At 41.9% G+C, this 23,561-nt stretch overlaps 1 protein-coding gene across 6 annotated transcripts in view; it reads right to left on the bottom strand.

Moving 5' to 3' along the window:
• Positions 1-23,561, bottom strand: part of GRM7 (glutamate metabotropic receptor 7) — an 870,101-nt gene that overhangs the window by 301,517 nt on the left and 545,023 nt on the right. For all 6 annotated transcript variants that reach the window (XR_009555438.1, XR_009555437.1, XM_060239599.1 and 3 more), the window contains exon 5: positions 438-578. Coding sequence is in view for 4 of the 6 variants with exons in the window: in XM_060239599.1 (XP_060095582.1) it covers positions 438-578 (141 nt within the window). In the remaining 2 variants the exon portion in view is untranslated. The remainder of the gene's footprint in view (positions 1-437; positions 579-23,561) is intronic.

The raw sequence follows: 23,561 nt of genomic DNA, 5'->3' as shown, positions 1-23,561 counted from the left end.
TTTTGCACAGAGACAAACCCTGAAATATATATTTTTTTAAATCACTCAGAATAACTCTGAATTTTGTGCATTTTAATCTTCAGTTGCACTGTGACTACAAAGCCAGCTTTTATAAAAATATTCCTCTTGTTTGAAAAGCATGTAAAAAGAAATGCTCAAAATGAGACAACCACCTCATTCTCTTGAGGCACAAAATCAATGGGAAATGTCAGTTACTACAACAAAGACAGGTAGAAACAGAAAGAGTGCATTTTTGCCTAATCTGTTTCCCTTGTCCTGGAAGGCTTATGCTTCTGTGTCCAATTTCTATAAAACCTATGAAAATTCAATCTCTCTTTTCAATCTATCTCCAACTAGGTTTCCTTGAGACAGCTATACAGGCTTTGCAATGCTGGCCACGTACAGCATCATGAGAAGGACAGAGACAATGAAATTACCTGTGCATTTACGATCCGTGTCTTCCTTCTTTGACCCACTAATCGTTAACTTGCAATTGAAGTTTTCTTCCCAGTATTCTGCAAACCACACATTTCTTCTGTTGTTCTCCAGTGTACGTGAAGTGAAGTAGGTATCAAATCCTAAAAAGAGAAGAAGTTATTTTTTTAAAAAAATATATATATGCAAGATGGATGTTTTAGGATTTGCTAGGTTTGATGTACAGGGAATAAGTCATTCAAGAAGATCATCTCAGCTTCCTAGTGATCATACACTAGCACTTGGAAGTGGGGAGGAAGCAGGAAATTTAGCATACAGGGCTGTTTCAGTTCTAGGGAGAGGCCGTAGCTCAGTGGTGGCGCACCATGCTTTGCATGTAGAATGTCCCAAGTTTAGTCTCCGCTTTCTTCAGCACAGCAGGTGTTCGGAAAGTCAAATATGATCTTATTGTTAACAAATCCTTCGGGGGGGGGGGGGGGACCTGTCCCAAATATTTTTAGCATGTAATAGCAAATCAGTTGTCACAGACCACCTTATACGCTACATAAGGAATTGAGGGTTATGGATAGGGTTAAATAACAGGGTTAATTAAATAAAAAATCACAGATGGTTCTGACACAGCATCCACTTGGTGTTTCAGGGTGACTTCAGCATGAACGCCAGGCAAAGACGGACGAAGCATGAGTGACGAGATCTACTTCCTTGCTCAGAGTTTATGTAAAGGACAGAGATGTGCACATCTCTTCAGTAAAATGAACAGGTGCACTTGCAAAGCCAGAACATGTAATTTGAGGGTGCTGTGGAGTAGTAGTGTCAGATTAGGATCTGGGAGCTACAGGTATGACTCTGCACTTTGGCATGGGATCTCGCTTGGAACCCTTGGGTCAGTCACACACACTCAGCCTAACCTACCCCACAGGGATGTTGTGAGGAGAAAGTGGAGGAGAGAAGAATGATAAAAGCCACTCTGGGACAATCCCAGTCCAACTTAATTGTTCTGTTTTACTTCAAAACTTTGCTGTTAGATCCAAATAGTGGCATCATAATCCACTTGCTAATGGACTGAAAAGTTTATTGTTTTGAAATCCACCTTGAATTCTAGTGAGAGAGCAGATTATAAGTGAAAATAATAAAATAACAAAACCAGCATACAAATAAAGTAAATAAATAAATGGACTTGGCATGTTTACATGAGGTCCAGAAGCAGTGAGTGTGGATGTCTGAACCATTCACGTTTCTTCTGCCAATGCTTTGAAGCCTTCAGTAGACACTGACATTTCAGGCAATGCTGTGTTTTCTGCATATTTGGATTTAGTGGAATTCATCATCAGAATCAATACAATTTATTGTGACTTGGAAAAAAAAGTCACCCTTTATTTCCAGCACTGGCATTGACATTATGAAAAAGGATTCGTCACCAGTGCTGTAAAAGGGAGCTCTGAGATATGAAGCTCAGTGACTGTAGTTCCATTGCTCACTAGCCGATTATAACACTGCTTTATAAAAAGAGACAAAAAGTTGACATACAGCCAGTGTGTGTTGTATGCACATATGCATTTGTGAAATAGGTTGCCAGGACCAACTCAGGAAATATCTGGGGACTTTGGGGTGGAGCCAGGAGACTTTGGGGGTGGAGCCAGGAGCAACATTGTAACAAGCATGATTGAACTCCAAAGGGAGTTCTGGCCATCATATCTGAAAGGACTGCACTCCTTTTAAATGCCTTCCCTTCAATAATGGAGGATGAGGGCACCTTTGAGGGGTCACAGAATTGGACCCCCAGTCCAATCTTTTGGAAACTTGGGTGTGTGTGTGTGTGTGTTAAGGACAGGTACCAGATGCTATGCTGAAAATTTGGTGCCTCTACCTCAAAAAATACCCCCCGAGCCACAAATACCCTTGGATAGATTCTCTATTATACCCTAAAGGGACCAGTTTCCTTAGGGTATAATGGAGTGTCCAGTGGACATTAAACACCCCCACACTTTCTGATAACCCTGAAGTGGGGAGAGGGCCTCCAAACCAGGGGATCCCCTGCCTCAAGCTGGGGATTGGCAACCGTAATAGTGCCATCAAGTCACAGCTGACTTATGGCAACCCTAGCAAGGGGCTTTCAAGGCAAGTGAAAAAGCAGCTGTGGTTTGCCATTGCCTTCCTTTACAGAGCCTTTCTTGGTGGCCTCCCACCCAACTGCTGACCCTATTTAGCTTCTGAGATCTGATGAGATTGGACTCTACCATGCCACCTTCCCACCCATAGTCATTGTACTGCTGTCATAAAATACTCTCACATGTGGTCCAATTTTCTGTAAAAGTTCTTTAAACATTTTGGCATATAAAGAGAAATATCTATTTACTTCATTTGTACCCTGCCTTTGTCCCAAATGGAGACGCAAGCAGGCTTACATCATTCTCCTCTCCACCATTTTAACCTCTAAACAACCTTATAAAATAGGAGTTGATTGCACCTTTAAGACCAACTTAGTTTTATTCAGAATGTAAGCTTTCGTGTGCATGCACACTTCTTCAGACGAGAAATGATGTACAGTAAGCAGAGCTACATATAGCTGGTGGGGTTTGGAATGAAAAGTGGTACAAAGTTAAAATCCAATAGCAGAATAGTAAAATAAACAAATTCAGAAAACCTTTGATCTGTGTTGCATTACCATGGGAAACCATAAAACAGTAACATGTCAGAATGTGAGCCTGTTAATTATTCTATTGTTAAGAACATAAGAGAAGCCATGTTAGATCAGGCCAATGGCCCATTCAGTCCAACATTCTGTGTCACACAGCGCCCAAATATATATATATATATATATATATATATATATATATATATATATATATATATACACACACACACACACATACTGTGGCTAATAGCCACTGACGGACCTCTGCTCCATATTTTTATCTAACCCCCTCTTGAAGGTGGCCATGCTTGTGGCCGCCACCACCTCCTGTGGCAGTGAATTCCACGTTAATCACCCTTTGCGTGAAGAAGTACTTCCTTTTATCCGTTTTAACCTGTCTGCTCAGCAATTTCATCGAATGCCCACGAGTTCTTGTATTGTGAGAAAGGGAGAAAAGTACTTCTTTCTCTACTTTCTCCATCCCATGCATTATCTTGTAAACCTCTATCATGTCACCCCTCAGTCGACGTTTCTCCAAGCTAAAGAACCCTAAGCGTTTCAACCTTTCTTCATAGGGAAGGTGTTCCAGCCCTTTAATCATTCTAGTTGCCCTTTTCTGAACTTTCTCCAATGCTATAATATCCTTTTTGAGGTGCGGCGACCAGAACTGCACACAGTACTCCAAATGAGACCGCACCATCGATTTATACAGGGGCATTATGATACTGGCTGATTTGTTTTCAATTCCCTTCCTAATAATTCCCAGCATGGCGTTGGCCTTTTTTATTGCAAACGCACGCTGTCTTGACATTTTCAGTGAATTATCTACCACAACCCCAAGATCTCTCTCATGGTCAGTCTCTGCCAGTTCACACCCCATCAACTTGTATTTGTAGCTGGGATTCTTGGCCCCAATGTGCATTACTTTGCACTTGGCCACATTGAACAGCATCTGCCACGTTGACGCCCACTCACCCAGCCTCAACAGATCCCTTTGGAGTTCCTCACAATCCTCTCTGGTTCTCACCACCCTGAACAATTTAGTGTCATCCGCAAATTTGGCCACTTCACTGCTCACTCCCAACTCTAAATCATTTATGAACAAGTTAAAGAGCATGGGACCCAGTACCGAGCCCTGCGGCACCCCACTGCTTACCGTCCTCCACTGTGAAGACTGCCCATTTATACTCATTGCCCATTTATACTCACTATACTCTCACATTGTTAATAAACCTGGGTCAAAATGAGGGCATTTCTTTCCCAGAAGTTTTTCCTGTCCAACTAATTTACCTTTTAGCATGTAACATAAATATATACATCATTCTAGTTTGCCATTAGGAAAAAATACATTAAAATATAGTGGAAGATGGGTTTAGTATATGTAATGAGATAAACAGCCAATATTTCACTTTATTTTACTTTATTTTATATTTATTTTACAATTCTTCTATTGGATTTTAACTTTGTACCACTTTGCATTCCAAACCCCACCAGCTATATGTGGCTCTGCTTACTGTACCTCACGCCTCGTCTGAAGAAGTGTGCATGCACACGAAAGCTTACATTCTAAATAAAACTAAGTTGGTCTTAAAGGTGCAATCGACTCCTATTTTGTTGTACTACTTCATGCCAACAAGACTGCCTACTTGCATCTAACCCTGTAAAATAGGTTAGATTAAGAAAAAGTTACTGACCTAAGGTCAGTCAGTGAGCTTCCATGGCACTAGTGGGAATTCAAACTCAGGTCTCTCACATACTAATCTTACACTTTTAACTACTGCACTACACACACACACAAACACACACACACACACACATATATATACTTTATGTTGATTAATGTATACATATCACTCCCTCCACCTCAAGGTATGTATTAGTGAAGTCATATGAAGTATTCTTTATTAGCTTTATAGATACAGATTGTTTTCCATGGGCAGACCAACATCTTTGGTCAGAGTGATACACTTCCCAACCCCCTCTCGAGAAGCAGACTTTGGAGAAATTAGATTTTTTTTAATATGGTTCTTCCATTAATTTTTTGGATCATATTCATACTGGGCATTTTCGCACTCACCTTCAGCCGGCGCAACCCCCCTCTTTACCGCGCAGGATCTGCGCGGATTTCGCACTAAATGCCGCGGAGCAGCCGGAAACTCCCGTCGCAAAAGCCGTGCAAACGGAAACTGCTTTTTGGCAGTTTACGTTTGAGCGGCTTTTGCGCCGGGAGTTTCCGGCTCTTCCGGCTGCTCCGCGGCATTTAGTGCGAAATCCGCGCAGATCCTGCGCGGTGAAGAGGGGGGTCGCGCCGGCTGAAGGTGAGTGCGAAAACGCCCACTGTGATTTAGGAGAACTGTTATCTTACATCTGTATCACCTATGATAGACCTCATAGCCTTCTCCTAAAATCTTTCAAGGCAATCAGTTTGCAGACTAAACCCAATGCCATTATCATACCTGTGAGAGGTCTGCCTTGAAAGGCATTGTTTACTTTAGGCCACAAAATATCTAAGTGAATATGCATTTTTTTAAAAGGAACACTTAATTAACCCACACAATATCTAAAAGAATATGCAAATTTTTACAAAGGAACACTTAATTACCATCAGCTTTCTGCCAGAGAATAAATTCACAGCCTACCTTTAACAGATAATGTGTTGCATCTTAGGCCCTTACAGGGGAATGTTTTTTGTTTGGTAACATATTTTATTAAGTTTTTCCAAATCAACCATAAACTAGAAACTGAGAGTAGTTCATCAACAAATGCATTTACAAGGTTGTGATTAAAGGCAGTCAGTACATATATACCTAAACAATAAGCATAAAATTCATATATCTTGTAGAATGTATACAGTCTCACGCAAGTCGTATATGTAATATTACTAAGAATGTCATTACCATACTTGTAGTGATGTTATCACTTCAGGAATCTCCTTTTGATAAATCAGATATTCCAGGATCAGATGCCAAACTGTATAAGAATCTGAATTCTCCAAGTCTACATCTGTTTTTGTCATGTCTGTTAACATTTCCATAATATAGAGCCACCAGAGCTTTGCATGCCATTGCTTTTAAGTTTGGAGCCGCTATCTGCTTCCACTGTGCTGCGATTGTTATTTTCACCGCAAATATTAATAAAGCTATTATTTTAGCCATTACTGTGGTCAGTTTTAAATGATCCCTATAGTTTAACAGAACAGTTTCTGTCTTTAAAGGAATACTTATGCACGTAATGCATTTTATCCTGTCCACTACACTTTCCCAATATGAGTAAATTTTGGGGCACCATAACCAGCAATGTGTGTATGTTCCTGGGTGTGAACACTGTTTCCAACATAGTGGTGAGAGATCTCTATTGCTGTAAGAGAGTTGTTTTGGGGTGCAATAGCAGAAGGTAGATAGCTTAAATGTAAGAGTCCTAATTGTTGTAATATTTGTGGTATACTCAAATATTTTCCAAATTCTATCTCAATGATGTTGGGCAAGAGTGATAGATCATTCTTTCAGCCATCTCTTCTGATATGTTAGAGTGGGCTTTTGATGTTTTGTATTCAATAATTTGTATATTCTGGAAATAATACCTCTTGATTGTGATTCACTAAGCTTAAATATCATCTCTAATTCAGATAAAGGATGTTTCATGATTTCTGTTAATTTAATTGTGGAACACAAGTGTGATACTTGAAGATATTGGAACCATGGTATTGTCTTATGTATTTTAGCTTCTAAGTCTTGTTTCTCCAACATTGTATATTTGTTCTTTACCATCAGGTCCGTTAATCTTGTTATGCCAGCTGCATGCCAAGATTTATAGTCCAGTGCGTTTTGCCCTGGAGGAAACCACGCTTGCCCTATATAATAGGAGAACCTTGAAATTACAGGTAAGAAATGCTTACGTATGTTGTGCCATTCTTTCAGTATAGGATGCAGGTAAGATAATGCTTCTAACATATTTGGTCTTTCTTTTCTGGTTTGCCATATACTTTCTTTTATAGAATGAGGGAAAGAGTATTCAATAAAGCCATAACCCAGTCTGGTTCATTTTGTTCCCTCAATATAATAGTGATCTTTGAAAGTGAATTGCTTTATAATATTGTATTATGTTAGGAAAGTTCATACCTCCCTTCCTTGTCTGTCGGTAAAGAGTACAGGCTTTAATTCTATGTCTCTTATTGTTCCAAAACAATTTTAACAGCACTTGCTGCCATATATTCAGGAATGTACTTGGAATATGTATTGGAATAACTCTTAATAAGAAATTAATTTAGGCAAAATAAAGGATTTAACCAAATGAAACCTTTCTGTTCAGGAGAAATTTTTCTTATCCCATTCACTGAGTTTCAGATTAACTTCTTTAGCAATTTTGTTGTGGTTGTGTGTAATCAGATTTGCCAGATTATTTGATATGTTAATATCTAAATATGTTAAGTATTCCTTAACTATTTGAAAATCTGTTTGGTGTACTATATTTTCCCCTAGTTTCCTGTCTAAACTTAGTAACATAAGTTTGGATTTATTGTGGCTGACCTGCAAGCCCGAGACTTCACTGAAATAATTAAATACCTTTTACACCTCTAATAGGGATGTCTCTGGATTAGTTAGCAGCAACAGAATGTCGTCTATGTATAAGGTAAGTTTATACTCCCTTTTGTTCATTGTAATACCCTGTATATTTGATGTGACTCTTATCATATTAGCCAAAGGCTCAATAGAAAGTGCAAATAATAAAGGGGAGAGAAGGCACCCTTGTCTAGTGCCTCTCTCCAAGAAAAGCCTGTTTGACACATGGCCATTTATTTTCAAGTAAGCTGGTGGAGTATCATATATAGCTGTGATAGCATGCAAAAATACTTTCCCAAAACCAATATGTACCAATAATTGTTTCATAAATGTTATCTCTAAAGAATCAAAAGTTTTTTCGATATCTATTGATAATGCCGCAATTGGTAAATCTTTAGAATTGGCAAAGTGTAAAAGAGTAAAAACTTTATGAGTATTGTCTATCAGGTCTCTTCTAGGCATGAAGCCTACTTGATCTTGCTTAACATATTCTGTTATGAATGTGTTGAGGCATTTAGTAAGTAAGTAAGTAAAATTTTATTTGTATCCCGCCCACCCCCGCCGAAGCAGGCTCAGGGCGGCTAACAGTATCCATAAATAAGCAATACAATAAATAAAACATTAAGATTAACATTTTAAAAACAATCAATACTTTAGCTATCACAGAGGGGGGAACATTAAAATCTGCATTCAGTAGGGAGATAGGTCTGTATGATTGAGGTAAGGTAGGATCCCTTTGTTCCTTTGGTATTACTATTATGGAGGCCTGATTTCTTGACGGGGGTAGGCGACCATTAAGTAAAATCTAAGTGAAAAGGCAGCTACCCAACTTTCTAAAACCGAAATCAACAGCTAAAGGTGCTTGACGTCATCTTGGATTAATCTTTTACTAAGATTGATAGGCATAGACCCTTCCCAGAAGGGTCTTTCATACCCTGAACAGAGGGAAAAAAATCCCCCTTACTAGAGGGCAGCAGCACTGTCTTCCAGCCAAACAGCTTTCTGAGGCTCACCAGCCGTGTTTTCACCGCTTTTTTAAACAATAAAATAGGCGCTTACCAGACATGATTTTATGATGTTCTTTCTTGTGGGATCTGATGCAACTTTAGAGTTATGGGCTTTACCATATGAAGAGAGTTTGTGTGCTTTTTTGAAGCTATCTAGGGTGAGGGGAAGGAGAGCGACTAATTTACGTGTCCACCTGCGACTCTCATGATGCTACACCCCCAAGGGGAATGTTAACATGCTTTCTGTTTCTCATACTGGAAGTGAAGCTGATGCTCAGCTACTTTCTATTATGGCTGAACTAATTTTCCTATTTCTGTTCCTTTATGGTTGAGATTTTAGTTATGTGCCATATTTTGCTTCTTCTGGTTCAATTAGGGAACTTTCTACAATAAATTCCAGAATCAGAATTTAAACAGCTTTCATTTCCTTGAGTTCATCGGCATCCTTTCTACTCTCTGCATTAACTGACATGCACATATACATCGATAACACAGTTAAACAGAAAGATTCTTTATGTGCAGATTTTTAGTGAAATACAGGTGTACACTTATGCTTTGGTAAAACACCAGAAACAAAAATGATTGTGATACAACCATGCACATATGTACATCAAGGTTGCAATGTGTTATTAGAAGGCACATATACTTTATCAACATAAAGTGAGAAGATAATAGGAAGTGGAAGGGACAATAAGGTATGAGAAACCAAGAATGCACCATTTTCAACAAAAATAATATATAAAATGGAACAACCAAGTATTTATTATGAATGAGTTCCACTTTAGAAACAAGATTACAGTTGGGTCCTCTGAATCCATTCTGTTAATGGCAGTAACTTCCTTTGGGACAAGAAGTTTTCTCCTGACATAAGAGTTTCTTCTACCAGTGCAATAGCCTTCAGTCAGAGGGAAGCTCTTTGTACCAATGGAAAATGCTGCCGCCACTATTTATTTATTTGGAAAACTGATATGCTGCTTCTCCAGACAACCTGCCTGAGGCAGCTTACTATAAAGATGTGTGCATTATTACTCCTCTAAGCAAATTTAGAATCATAGAATCATAGAGTAGTTTTGTAACCACCTGAATCGTTATTGAAACTGCATGCTTGACATTTTGAGAGTGATCCAAAAAAGAAGTTTAACGGCTCTGGCAACTTTGTAACCAGATGGCTGAAAAGATTCCAGAGAGCAGTGAACTTCCAGGACCAGAGGAAGGGGTGAGAGCACCAACACCACCATGGCACATGCTGGATGCCCGGAGAGTCGCGGGGAAAGGCTCACCTCTCCACATTCAACAACTCTCGGTCACCCCTCATCAGTGGCAGCTGCACACGTCCACCACTATGATGGATGAAGCCCCAGTGTCATCCTAACCAGGCACATGCGCCAGGTGAAGATGGCTGTGGGGGCCGATGAGGCGGCCGAACCTAGAGAGGGGAGCGCAGCTGTGACCTGCTCAGAAGCTGAGCCTCCCCTGCTAGAAGTGGAGGTGGAAGGAGCCCCAGGATCATCAGGCCCTGGGGAAGAAGAAGATGAAATCACTCGGGAATTCCGGATGATGGTGAGGAAAGAAGTCGAAGGGGTCACCAAGTGGTTGTGGGATGAGATGCAAGCAATGACCACCATCATGGCTCATGAGTTCAACAGGCAGATCGAACGTATTCTGAGACCAGCCAACCCCCAGAGAATCCCACAACAGCTCACAGCTAGACCCTCAGTGGTACCACCCCGAGCGCAGCCAGCAGGACCGCTGCCTCCATGTGAAGTGGGTCACGGAAGGGAGCTGGAGGCCATCTTTGATGGGGATCCTGAGGAGGTGGAGTGCTTTACCATTCAAGCCAGCAGCTACATGCACTACTGGGGGAACACGTTCCTCAATGAGTTCAGCAGGGTCGACTACCTGGGGTCGAAGCTAAAGGGGGCGGCTAAGTGTTGGTACATGAGTCTGTACAAGGCCATGAGCCCCGAACTGGACCACATGGCCACCTTCCTCCAAGCACTGCTGACGCAATATGAGGACCCACTCCAGGAGACCAGAGAATTGGCCACCTTGAGGGACATTCAGCAAGGGTCCAAATTGATTTGCGAGTATGCGGCCTGTTCCAACGCGACCAAGGTGAGAGGGTGGAGTGAATTAATGAAAATCGAGCATTTCACCCGAGGGCTGAACGCGAGTGTGCTGGATCGCGCCCTACAACAAGCAAGGCCAACCACCCTGATAGGGTGGATACAGCTGGCAGGAGAAGTGGAGACCAACATGAAGAGGGTGGCTCTACAACGCCAGCAGCAGAGCGGTAAAGGTAGTCGGGATACGAAATCTGGGGTGAAAACAGAGGCGAAGAAGGTTCAGGTGTGGGGAGGAGGAGGAAAACCTCCGGCGACCCGCAAATGTTTCCGCTGTGGGGACCCGAACCACCTGGCCAGCAACTGCCCAAATCCCCCTCGACTGGCGTCGACCAGCTCCAAAACAAGCACACCGACACCTAAAAAGCAGGCCAGCCGCCCTAAGGATGCGGCGAAGAGCAGCGTGGCGGCGAGCTCGATCCCGAGGAGACCATCATCATCGACGAGCTGAGTGAGATGTCCTGGGATGACGAGCCGGCGGGAAACGAGGACGACCTGCTCTAAATGGTGCCAACCAGCAGGTCAACGAAGCACCGGCACCACTCAGGGTGAGAATAACGGGGTCCCTGTATTTTGTACCAGTGACTTTGCTAAATAGCAAACTCAGACGTTTCGTTCGTGTGAGGGCCATGATTGACTTGTGGTGCACAAGAGACATAATCACCCCCAAGCTACTGGACGCTTTGGGACTTTCCACTGCAGCCTTGCCCCATCCCATCCAGTTTGAGCAAATGGATGGGTCTGTGATGAGGTGGGAACCCTGTATTTTAGAGACACAGCTGGTCCCTGTGGGCATCAAGGACCATTGGGACCAAGAGGCATTCGTAATAGCTCCCTCCTCTTCATACAATGTGGTTCTAGGAGTGGGGTGGTTGGCTAAACATGAGCTAGATATCCGCTGGGGGGACCAAACAATAGAATTCAATGATGTGAGGTGTTGGACCCATCAGTGGAAAAGGGAATGGGGGCCGAATCCTCCGCCCCGGCAAGAGAAAGTTTGCTTGACTGTGGAGGAAGTTCAGACAATCCCCAAAGCATTCCGAGACTTACGGGGGGTGTTCAGTGAGCAAAGGGCGGACAAGTTACCGCCCCATAGGGACACAGACTGTGCCATTGAACTAATCCTGGGGCAAACGCTACCTAAAGCAAAGCTGTACTCGATGAGGTGGGCTGAAAAGGTGGAGCTGAGGAAGTTCTTAGATAAGAATTTGAAAAGGGGTTTTATACGGCTGGCCACAGCCCCCCACGCAGCCCCCATCCTTTTCTGGAAAAAGAAGGATGGCTCACTCAGGCTTTGCACCAATTTTCGTGGGATTAATGGGATTTCAACCTCCAACGCGTACCCGATACCCCTCATCAAGGACTTGCTCAGTACAGTGTCAGAGGGGAAGATTTTTACCAAATTGGACTTGAGGGACGCATATTTTAGAGTGCGCATCAAAGAGGGAGACGAGTAGAAAACCGCGTACAATACACCTATGGGACAATTTGAGTATTTGGTGATGCCGTTCGGGTTACAAGGGGCCCTGGGGGTCTTCATGAATTTTATAAATGAAGTGCTGAGAGAGTATCTGTTTAAGGGGGTAGTGGTGTAACTCGATGATATCATTATCTATTCTCAGGATCTCAAATCACATGTGAAGTTTTTGTGGGAGGTACTCATCACATTGTTAAAGCACAAACTGTATGCCAAACTGACTAAATGTGAGTTCCACTGAATCGAACTCGACTATGTGGGTTTCAGAGTTTCTGGCAAAGGCCTAGCCATGAATCTGAGTAAGATACAGGCAGTGTTAGATTGGGCTCCCCCGAGGACACATAGACAGCTCCAATCGTTCCTCGGGTTCACAAATTTTTACCGCACCTTCATTGAGGGGTTCGCCCAAACAATGCTACCCCTTACTGAATTGTTGAAAACTAAAGGGAAGGGGCTGGATGCGAAGAAATCAGGGGCGAAGTTAAACTGGATGCCCCGGTGTCAAGAGGTGTTTAATAAACTGAAGCAGCTGTTCACAAGTGAGCCCGTGCTAAGTCACCCCAATGAGTTAAAACCCTTCATTGTGCAATGTGACACCTCCGACGTCACGGTAGGCACCATACTCATGCAAAGGGATGACGAGGGGCACTTGAGACCCTGCGCCTATATTTCCAAAAAAATTTCTCACGAGCAGAGAAACTGGTCGGTGTGGGACAAAGAGGCTTTTGCAGTCACCCATGTGCTAAAAACCTGGAGGTCCTGGCTAGAAGGCACGAAATTGCCATTTGAAATTTGAACCGACCGCAAAAATCTGGAGGCTCTCACCGGCCGCCGTAAGCTCACAGAGAAGCAAATTCAGTAGGCGGGATTTTTTTAAAAATTCAATTTCACTTTATGACACATCCCTGGCACAAAAAACTTTTGGCAGATGCCCTATCGTGCCATCCTCAGCACAATAGCCAGAAAGAGGAAGTGGTAGACTCCTTGATATTCCCTACTCAGGTGGTCGCCACGGTAACCACCCACTCGAAATCAAGATAGAAATTTTCTACAGAAAAGTGTGTGGGGGGAAGCGTCTAGCCACTGAAACCGAGAACAAAGAGGAAGGACGGCCAGGCAAGGTGCCAAAAGGGGAGGATGGGCTTTGGTACAAAGACGACAAGCTGTACATCCCCAAAAGCCTCCGGGAGGAGGTCTTGCAGTTCTGCCATTCTAACAAATTGGTGGGGCACTTTGGGTATGTGAAGACAACACATTTGGTTAATAGACGATTTTGGTGGCCCTCCATGAAAAAGGACATTTCTGAGTTTGTGGCCTCCTGCCCTATCTGTCTGATGGCAAAAAAGCAAGGGGGGAAACCTCCAGGCCTATTAAAGCCCCTGGAGACAGCCACCCGGCCGTGGTCAGTAGTGTCAATGGATTTTATAGTTGAATTACCGGCCTCGCAAGGGAAAACCGTAATTCTGGTAGTAGTGGACACTTTTTCCAAACAGCGCATTTTATTCCCTGTGCTCAATTGCCTACGGCAAAGAAATTAGCCTATTTATTGTTCCATCATATTGTGAAAATCCACTCATTCCCTGACAAGATAATTAGTAACCGTGGGCCGCAGTTCTTTGCCAACTTCTGGCGGGAGTTTTGCAAATTGATGGGACTAGAACAAGGTCTGAGCTCAGATTACCATCCCCAAACCGACGGACAGACGGAACGAGTGAATGCGCTCTTAGAGCAATATTTACGGTGTTATGTGAATCACCAACGGTCTAATTGGGTAGAGCTACTGCCGTTTGCTGAATATGGTGGCTCTTGCCCCTTGCAAAATTGTTCTCTTTTATCGATCTGCATGGCTCCATCCCTGACTCTTGGCTTGACTCTATAATTATCCCAATATACAAAAAGGGGGGGTTGGAGTTACCAGAAAACTTCCGCCCCATTAGTTTATTATCTATAGTGGGCAAATTGTATGCAAAACATTTAGAACTCCGATTAACTGACTGGATGCGCCTAGGCAACATCATAGGTCCTGAACAGATTGGCTTCTCCAAAGGCAAATCTGCTATGGATCACTGCTGCACTCTGGCCTTCCTTGCTGAAAAATATATGCATACCGGGTCAAAAAAATTATATGCTGCCTTCATCGATTTGAAGGGTGCTTTTGATTCAATAGATAGAGCCCAACTATGGATCAAGCTAGGTTACCTGGGAATGGACCCTCGTTTGCTGTTTCTCTTGAGGAAACTTCATTCTAATACCTTTTGCCAAGTGAAATTTTCTTCTAGCGGTGACTTGACTAGTAAAATCCCAGTGTTAAAGGGGGTAAAACAAGGTTGTGTGCTGGCCCCACATCTTTTTAATTTATTTTTAACTGACCTGGCACAATTTTTGACCCCTATCAATGGTCATCCGCCTAAACTTGCAGGCCGAGCGGTCCCCTTATTACTTTATGCCGATGACACTACCATCCTCTCTTGTACAAGAGTGGGCCTGCAAAGGTATTTGAACGCCTTTTATGACTACTGTAATTGTAATTCACTTACTATCAATTATACCAAATCTAAAGTAGTTGTCTTTTCAAATTGCTGGGGCCCACAGAGATGGTTTATTGGCAATTCAACAATCGAGCAAACAAAAAATTTTAAATACTTGGGGATCACTTTTAACCACAAGTTAAGCTGGGTTTCACATCGTAACAACACCATCAACTTGGCTAAGTGTTCAGCTGCTCAAATTAAACAGTTTTTTTTTGCAAGGGGCAACCAATTAGTTCCAGCAGCTATTAAAGTATTCAAAGCCAAAACGCTTGCCCAAATCCTCTATGGTATCCCTATATGGATCTCAGCTTTTACCAGGAAAGTGGAGGGCATTCAAGCCTCATTCTTTAGACAAATTCTTGGTTTGCCAAAATGTGTGTCCTACTTTGCTCTCTGCTCTGAAGTGGGTCAGTCTTTGGTGGAGACAAAAGCCTGGATTGCAGTGTTTAAATTCTGGCTCAAAATTCATTTTAGAACAGATCCCAACAGCCTTCTTGATTGTATGAAAAGAGACCCATATATTTCGTCCTGGACAGCAGTGCTTCTGTCTAAACTCAATCAATTGGGGTTAGAGGTAGATGATTTTTCTACCTCTGAAGAGTCATATATCTTCAGATGTATTAAACTGAGACTGTGGGAATTGGAGGAAACGAAATTACGGCCAACTCTCCCTTATACTTGCTCTCCAGCTTCCTTAGGTCTTTATGCTTTTTGTGGCAAAATGCCCAATTATCTATCAGACCTAACCACTCCAAGTCATCGCAGGGCATTTATGTTGGCCAGACTAAACGCGTTTCCCTCCAAAGTTTTACAAGGGAGATATCAGCGAGTCCCTTTAGCCGACAGACTTTGCTCCTGTGGAGCGAATACCCCTGACTCAATCCAGCATATATTGCTTGATTGTTCTTTTTACCATAACCTCTGTAAAGATTTATTTGGCAAGCTTTCTTTTTCTCCAGATTTGTCTATTCTGCCACCCTGTTATTATTTATTGAGTGATACTGAGGGGGTGGTTAGTGAGGCTGTGGCAAAATTTCTGGCTGACATCCTTAAATTTAATTCTGACCATGTTTGAATGTATCTGTAAGCTCGGTTTTATTTTGATTTTATCTCCAATGTTTAAATTTTTATATTCTGTGTATTTTTATCTGAATCTATTATGCCATTAAAGGTTTGGTATGGTATGGTATGGGTAGAGCTACTGCCGTTTGCTGAATATGGTTATAACAACAGTGTGCATAGCTCGACCAAAGCCTCCCCGTTTCAGATAGTGAACGGATATGAGGGTAAACCTGTCCCGCTGCTGCCGGGGGGGGGGGGGAGGATCGAGAGATCCCACAACATTTGAACAATGGTGGGAAAAGTTAGGGAAAAGTTGGAGTGGAATACAGGAAAACCTGGAAGCTGCTAAGGAAGCCTATAAGAGACAGTATGACAAATCCTACATCCCCGCTTGGGACTTTAAAGTAGGGGATACAGTATTTGTATCAACCAAGAATCTCCCATTGAATCAACCTTCAAAAAAATTGGCGTATCGCTTCCTGGGGCCGTTCAAAATAAAGAGGGTGATCAACAAGGTGACAGTTGAATTAGAGTTGCCCAAAATGTTTAGTAAAATACACCCTTGCAGTCTTCTGAGACGAGACCCAGGTGGTACTCCTTGGCGCCCTCAACCACCAGCTCCACAACCTATCTAGATTGGGAATCAGAGTCATCATGAAGTACAGGGAATTTTAGATCCAAAATTCAAACGTGGAGTATTGTATTATTTGATTAGATGGAAACATTTTCCTGCCAGCCAAAACGAATGGGTGGTAGAGCAGGATGTCAGGGCCCCTGACCTGATTAACAAATTTTATAAAGCATTTCCTCAGAAACCCCGGCGTTGATTAAAGGGGAGTGGGCAGTATGTCAAGCATGGTAAAATTCCAAGGGTAATTAATGGTTTGATGGCCCTCCATAAAGTTGGTCTGTGAAGTATCATGGAGGACCGAAGTAGTATGACTCTGTTATTCTTACCCCTCCTCCTTTCCTGCTTATTGCTGTGAAGTACAGTAGAAAGAAACGAAACTAACAAGATAAAGAGTACTCAACACCTTCCCATACATTCCTGGTTGTGAGTGTGAAAACATCGGGAGGAAAGCAAGGGCAAGATACTGATAACATTGTGAGAATGTAAATGATAGTTTATGTGTTAGAGAGCATTCCTAGCCCCCACCTTTGGGAACCCTTTGAAGTGTGCCTTAAAAGAACTGTATCAATGCATTATCTGTATCACTCTCAAGAACCTGTCTTAAGAAAGCGTATCAGTCTATCAATAAACATAGTTTTGTATCCACCTGACTTGTTATTGAAACTGCATGCTTGACAACAAGTACCTCCCCCCTACACACACACACTCATTGACTTCTGCTCCAAGCCCAGAAGATGGTAAAAAAAGAAAGAAAACTCTCCAGGATCCCTAGCAAAACTGGCCTGGAGAATAAAAATTGTTGACTGACACCAAAGTGACAAATGGGTGTGTAAGAAAGGGCCACGAGAACTAAACACTGATGCAACCCTTCCTGCTCTCCTTCACATGATCTGCCTAAATTCACAGAATCCGCATGGCTGTCAGATGGCCATCCAGAATCCCTCCTCTAGCCTAAGAATGGACACAAGCCATAGTTACAGATATATGGGTCCCAACCACTGCCAATTTGAATCTCCAAATTGTAACGAGACATTTGAATGAGGAGAATTGTGGAAACATTCATGGTTGCCACAGCTAAGTGGAAAGGTAGGCTTGCCAGTCCCCAAGTCTGCCACCAACAAGCTGGCAGGTGGGGCAAGCCCTGCACCAACAGCCATGATGTGCCATTAGATCTTGACAGGTTTAGAAAAAGCTTGCAAACTGTGTTTTGGAATGTGTGCGTGCCTTTAAATATCAGCAGGCGAGCGAGCAGGCAAAGCCATGTGGCTCTTCCCAGTGAGTGTGTGAAACATGTATGAGAGGAAGAGAGTGGAGTCCCTCTGTTATGCATTTCAGAAGTTGTTTGTATAGTAAAATGAATAGTAAAAAGATATCTAGAACCTGAGTATGGGATGGAGGAAAACTCCACCGACTAGACTGCTCTCTTTTTTACTTTCATTTTCCTGTGTTAGTCTAAAGAAGTTGATTGAAATACAGCATATTGTTACATTCAGCAACTCCCATGAGTAAATTGCCCCCGTGAGATCACAAAAGTGTGGGCTTGCAAACTGTATTTTGTCTGATTTGTGAGAGTATGTTCCTTAATAAAGGCATTCTTTGAAATGCTACCAAGCCCTTGTGGGGATATAACAAATGTCACTTTCATTTAATGAAAGTGCAGCTGCCGGGGAACCCTTTGAAGGAAAAAAGTTGATGAGGAAATGAAGACTGGATTCAGGGGATCTGCACTGCTGTATTTATTTATTTATTTTAGGGAATGGGAAAGTCTCCAGGTTACACAACCAAAGTTCCCAGGTAGTTTGACGTTGCAACCCTAGCAATGTGTGGACAGTTCAATCATGCTTTTCACTATCTTGCTCCTGACTTCACCTCCAAAGTCTCTTGGCTCCACCTCCAAAGTCCCCAGATTTTACTTGAGTTGGACCTGGCAACCCTATGTAAAGGTCTTGACTAAACAAGTTTTTGCACTCAAGTCTTTTGGACCCAGTTCAAAAAGGTACTAAGTCATACAGACTCATACTGATTTTCATCTGATGGGATTCCCACTGAAGTTAGTAAACAAGCTTTGTATTCCCTCTGAGGATGCAGACAATAATCTAAAAATGCCGTATGAGTATTGACATACTAGATGACAAAGCCAGCCTGCCCTCAGTGCTGCAGCTCCACTACTCTCAGTATTTGTTCTTACATCTGTCCCCACTGAGTTGATTCAGCACCAGCAAAATGCAGAGAGACCTTTTATAAATAAGAGGAATCACAAATCAATAGACATGTAGGCTAAATACTACTCTGATGTCTGAAGGCTGACCTTTACGCCTGTGACAAATAAAGCTCACATGAGAGCAGTGTATGGAAACAAGAAAGGGATCAGGGGTGTCAATGTGGGTCAAAGGCTCAGACAACAGTCTCAGCTTGGGCAATGCGGCACTGACAGATACTAATGGGACTTCATGCAGCACGAAAGAGCAATGACTAGGAGTGATAACTATGCACTTGACACAAGTCATGCATTACAGGATTAGAAACATCCTGCCAGGCTCAGCAGTGGAGTGGGTTTTAAGTACCCATTTGGCTGGCCTCTAAATGAAATCTTGTTTCAGTCAGTCGCTTATCTCCTATTCACTATCCTCCAAAATCAAATAAAAATTATGTAGCTGGACAGGGGGAAAGTTATGTGGCCCTCATTGTTAATTCTTTAGGCTGTAGCATTAAATGCACTTCTGGTAGAGTAACATACTTCATTTAAATTATGTAATTACAAATTTAAATAAAATTATTGACTATAAAATTTAAATAAAATTATTGACTATAACTGGATAGCAGGGGAACATGAAGGTCAATCATTATCACAACTTTTTTCTACTTGTGGTATTATGGCAACATTTACAGGTTTTTTTTCTTTGTTTTAAGCAATCTGGAAGAATATTAGTTCTTACAGTAGTTATTACATTCTCTTATAGAGTTAAACTGAGGAGAAATTGCATCACTTTTTTACTTATCTTTGTTTCCTTACAAGTTGGCTTTTAAAAAAAAAAATCAAAGTTTAGTAAATCTTTAGTTATTGTTTTCTTGGATACCAAATGCCTCCATGTTTTTCAGACTGTATGGAACTGCCACATCAGCTTTGGAAGCTTTGGCTAATACAAAAAATGGAGACTAAGGTTCTTCTTGGAAACTGTTGTAAATAATGATAATGTAAAATGCATTCTTATACACCTGTGCTTACTCAGGGGTGGAATTCTAGCAGGAGTTCCTATGCATATTAGGTCACACACCCTTGATGTAGCCAATCCTCCAAGAGCTTACAAAAAAGAGCCTTGTAAGCTCTTGGAGGATTGGCTACATTAGGGGTATGTGGCCCCTATGCAAAGGAGCTCCTGCTAGAATTCCATCCCTGTGCTTACTTCTATTTTGCTTCTGGGCTCAATATAAGATGCTAGTTTTGATCATAAAAGCCCTAAGCCATTTGGATCCAAAGACTTCCTTCTCTCATATCCACCTCTAAAGCCTTAAGATGAATACAGAAAGCCTTCCAGCAGGAAGCTGCCTTATCTGGGGTAAGGTTGGCATGAACTCATGGGAGAGCCTTTCCAACTGTTGCCCCCCATGCTCTGATATTCCCTACCCTGAGACATGAGACAGCCACTTCTATGAAGAGGGGTTTTTTTATTCCTGAAAGTCTTTGAGATTATTTGACACCACCATGACCTCTTCTCCTTGACTCCTATGATTCACAATGATTTAACGTGTTTTACTTTGATTTACAATTTAATACCTTAAATAGTCTGTGTTTTATGATTATTTTGAACTACTGAGGAACAAAAGGTGTGATTAGAAATGGACTTAGCAACAACAGTGAGTGTCACAAATGTAAGCCAATAGGTTTTTCTCTGAGTATTTTGACTTGAATGGAAAATGCTTACTGCACAGCACCACTAGGGTTGCCAGGGCTTACCTGGGTCATGGTGGAGGTGGGATGCTCTAGAACTTTGGGAAAAAAAAAAACCTCTACGATTGTCATAGAATCCCCCCACAAATGCTAGAGCATCCCTCCCTCAGTGTTCCTGGAGTGATTTCACTTCCAGGTGATGACATCATGTCAGGCATGTTGTGGCACTTCAGTACTCTTTGGGGGTAGGACTCCCTCCACCAGCTAGTTCTATGGTAGTGGGCTCAAGGTTCTGAAATTGGGAGAAACTCTGACCCTGGCAGGAGGCTGGGAATCCTAAGCACCACTCACAATTTTAACACAAATACAACACATTGGAATTGGCATCCTTTATGCCTGCTTAATTACTCAAGCCAGTCCTAACATAATAGTAAAAAGTTTCCTTTGATGCTACCCTACATATGATATTCTCAAGAATAGCAACTTTTCTGAACAGGCCATGATTAATGTTTGTACTTCTATTTACATAGAAAGGCAGAACTTTTTGACTGACAGCCCAGCAAGCAACCACTGTGTCCCCAATTTTAAAATAAGAGGATACACCTCTGACCTGGATGGCCCAAGATAGCCTAATCTTGTCAGAGCTCACAAGCTAAGCAGAGGGTCAGCCCTGGTTAGTATTTAGATGGGAGACCATCCGTGAAGTCCATGGCCACTACACAGGTGCAGCTACTCTCCTTCCCCAGCCCATGTAGTCATTAGAAGTCTGCAATTTGGAGAAAATTATCACTCGCCATCTGTTTACATGTTCTGAAATGTATTTTAACTATGTTTTATTGTATAGTTGTATTGTTTTAATAATATTGTAAATTGCTCAGAGCCCTGCAGTAGTAGGGATTGAGCAATCCATACATTTAATAAATAAAACCATATTTGAATGCCTCGTGCCTTGAAACCCCTATAATAATAATAATAATAATAATAATAATAATAATAACAACAACAACTTTATTTTTATATCCCGCCCTCCCCCGCCGAAGCGGGCTCAGGGCGGCTAACAGACATGGAAATCCCATGATTCATATAAAACAATGTAAACAATTTTAATATATCAGTTGTATAATAAATTAATTTAAAATAGATAAAATATATAAAATGGGTGCTAAAATACTGTGATCATAATTATTATTATTAATTATTATTATTATTATTACATTAATTATATTATTATTATTATTATTATTATTATTATTATTATTATTATTATTATTATTATTATTATTACATTTAATAAATAAAACCATATTTGAATGCCTCGTGCCTTGAAACCCCTATGGGGTCACCATAAGTTGTTTGCAACTTGACAGCAAAAAAAAGGGAAAGTGGGTGCTCAGAACACTTGGTTCCCCAAACAGAATTGGCCTCTGTTGCATTGCAAGCTGATGTTTACATTCCTGATTAAAAAAAAAAAAAAAGTTCAAGACAAGTTTGTTTTAAAGTCCTGCTGCATCATAACCCCCAGATACATGTGTAAAATAGCTGACAATTCCCTGTCAGTGACTGTCATCTCTATAAGGGTGCATTTAGGCAAAACAAAGCAACATTACCTATGGTGATTGCTCCCTGTGAAAAACAGAAGCCTTCAAATCCTATCCTAAGCATTGGGTTGTTGATTCTCATGAGAAAAGAGAAATTAAATCAAAGGCATGTTTGTGTTGCCTGTCAAAGAAAGAAAGAAAGAAAGAAAGAAAGAAAGAAGAAAGAAAGAAAGAAAGAAAGAAAGAAAGAAAGAAAGAAAGAAAGAAAGAAAGAAAGAAAGAAAGAAAGAAAGAAAGAAAGAAAGAAAGAAAGAAGGAAGGAAGGAAGGAAGGAAGGAAGGAAGGAAGGAAGGAAGGAAGGAAGGAAGGAAGGAAGGAAGGAAGGAAGAAAGAAAGAAAGAAAGAAAGAAAGAAAGAAAGAAAGAAAGAACTCTTGTTCTGTTCATTATTTGTTGTAATACAGTGGCAACAGCTAAACCACAAACCATGCAACTGGACCTCCAAACCAGACAGTTGTGCCCCTAAGCAATTTTCAGCTAAGTTGCTATTACTGTTCTATTTTCTAATGACTGCTGTTGCCACCAGAAGAGGAAGCACAGCTGGCTCACAGAAGTGAAAGAATGAGACCATGGGTTGGATCCAGAGTACACTTTCCATTTGCGGGGCAGAACTTTCCTTCCTCCTCCTTCCCATTGATTCCCACTGATCTTCACTTGATGCTGCTTCTGAGGGAGGTTTACAACAAGGGGGAATTGGCAGAAATTGTCCCATTTGTTTCTTTAGAGGAACATGTAGTCTAAATCTAATCTGGTGTGTCTTCTTGCACTGGCAACAAAACTATGTTTTGCAGCTATTGTGTGATAAGTGCTGCCAGTAAGACAAATCAGGGAATATTTATAGGGTGCTTTACACCCTGAGAAATGGTGTGCTGTGAAATTATAAAAAGTATTAGTAGAATGCCCGAAAAATCAATTTTGGAGAAAGAAAGAACATTTAAAGCAAATTTTCTAAATTGTAGCTGCTGAGAAATAAAATTCAAATGTACCAAATGTGGGTAGATTTACACAATATGGGTCTGATTAACAACATTGCTGCATAAAGGCAGCCAAAACTCACCAAAGCATTCTTCAGAGACCACTAAGCTGTTCGTTCAGATCTAACTCCAATCTTCATACATCAAAGGAAAAATAGCAGAGTGAATGGCATTACAAAACATGATACATTACTGGTACTGCAAAGAAGGAACAGTTGCGGTGAAGTTTGTATCATGTTCTTGAACAATCTAAGGCTTGCAGCCTGCAGCGTAGCTGCTAGGCTGCTTTAGCACAGTTTGCCTCTCTGGGAGGCAAGAGTCAAGCTTCGCCCGTTTGGGTGCGCAATGCTGGGGGCGGGGCCTAGCCGTCTTAACAGCTAGCACCCCGCTGTCAGTCCTGAGGTGCATCGCGACTGTCGAGAGGCCTTCGTATCGGCATCAGCGGCTGCAGCGGCTCGTTCTGTTTCGGTCTTCGGCGCGTGAAACACGTGCTGCAGTGGCAGCGGCTTCCCTTGAGGGTCCTTGAAGGAAGCAGGGAGCGTCTGTGTACACAGCGGTGGCGGCCGTCCCTTCCTTTGGCTGGGGGGGTGGCTGGGATCTCTGGCTGTGGTTGTCTGTCTGGCTTGGGGGTCGAGTTTTTC

This window comes from Heteronotia binoei, chromosome 5, assembly GCF_032191835.1.
Source record: "Heteronotia binoei isolate CCM8104 ecotype False Entrance Well chromosome 5, APGP_CSIRO_Hbin_v1, whole genome shotgun sequence".
In the NCBI taxonomy this organism is placed as follows: Eukaryota; Metazoa; Chordata; class Lepidosauria; order Squamata; family Gekkonidae; genus Heteronotia; species Heteronotia binoei.
This window is presented reverse-complemented; position numbering and strand designations above follow the sequence as displayed.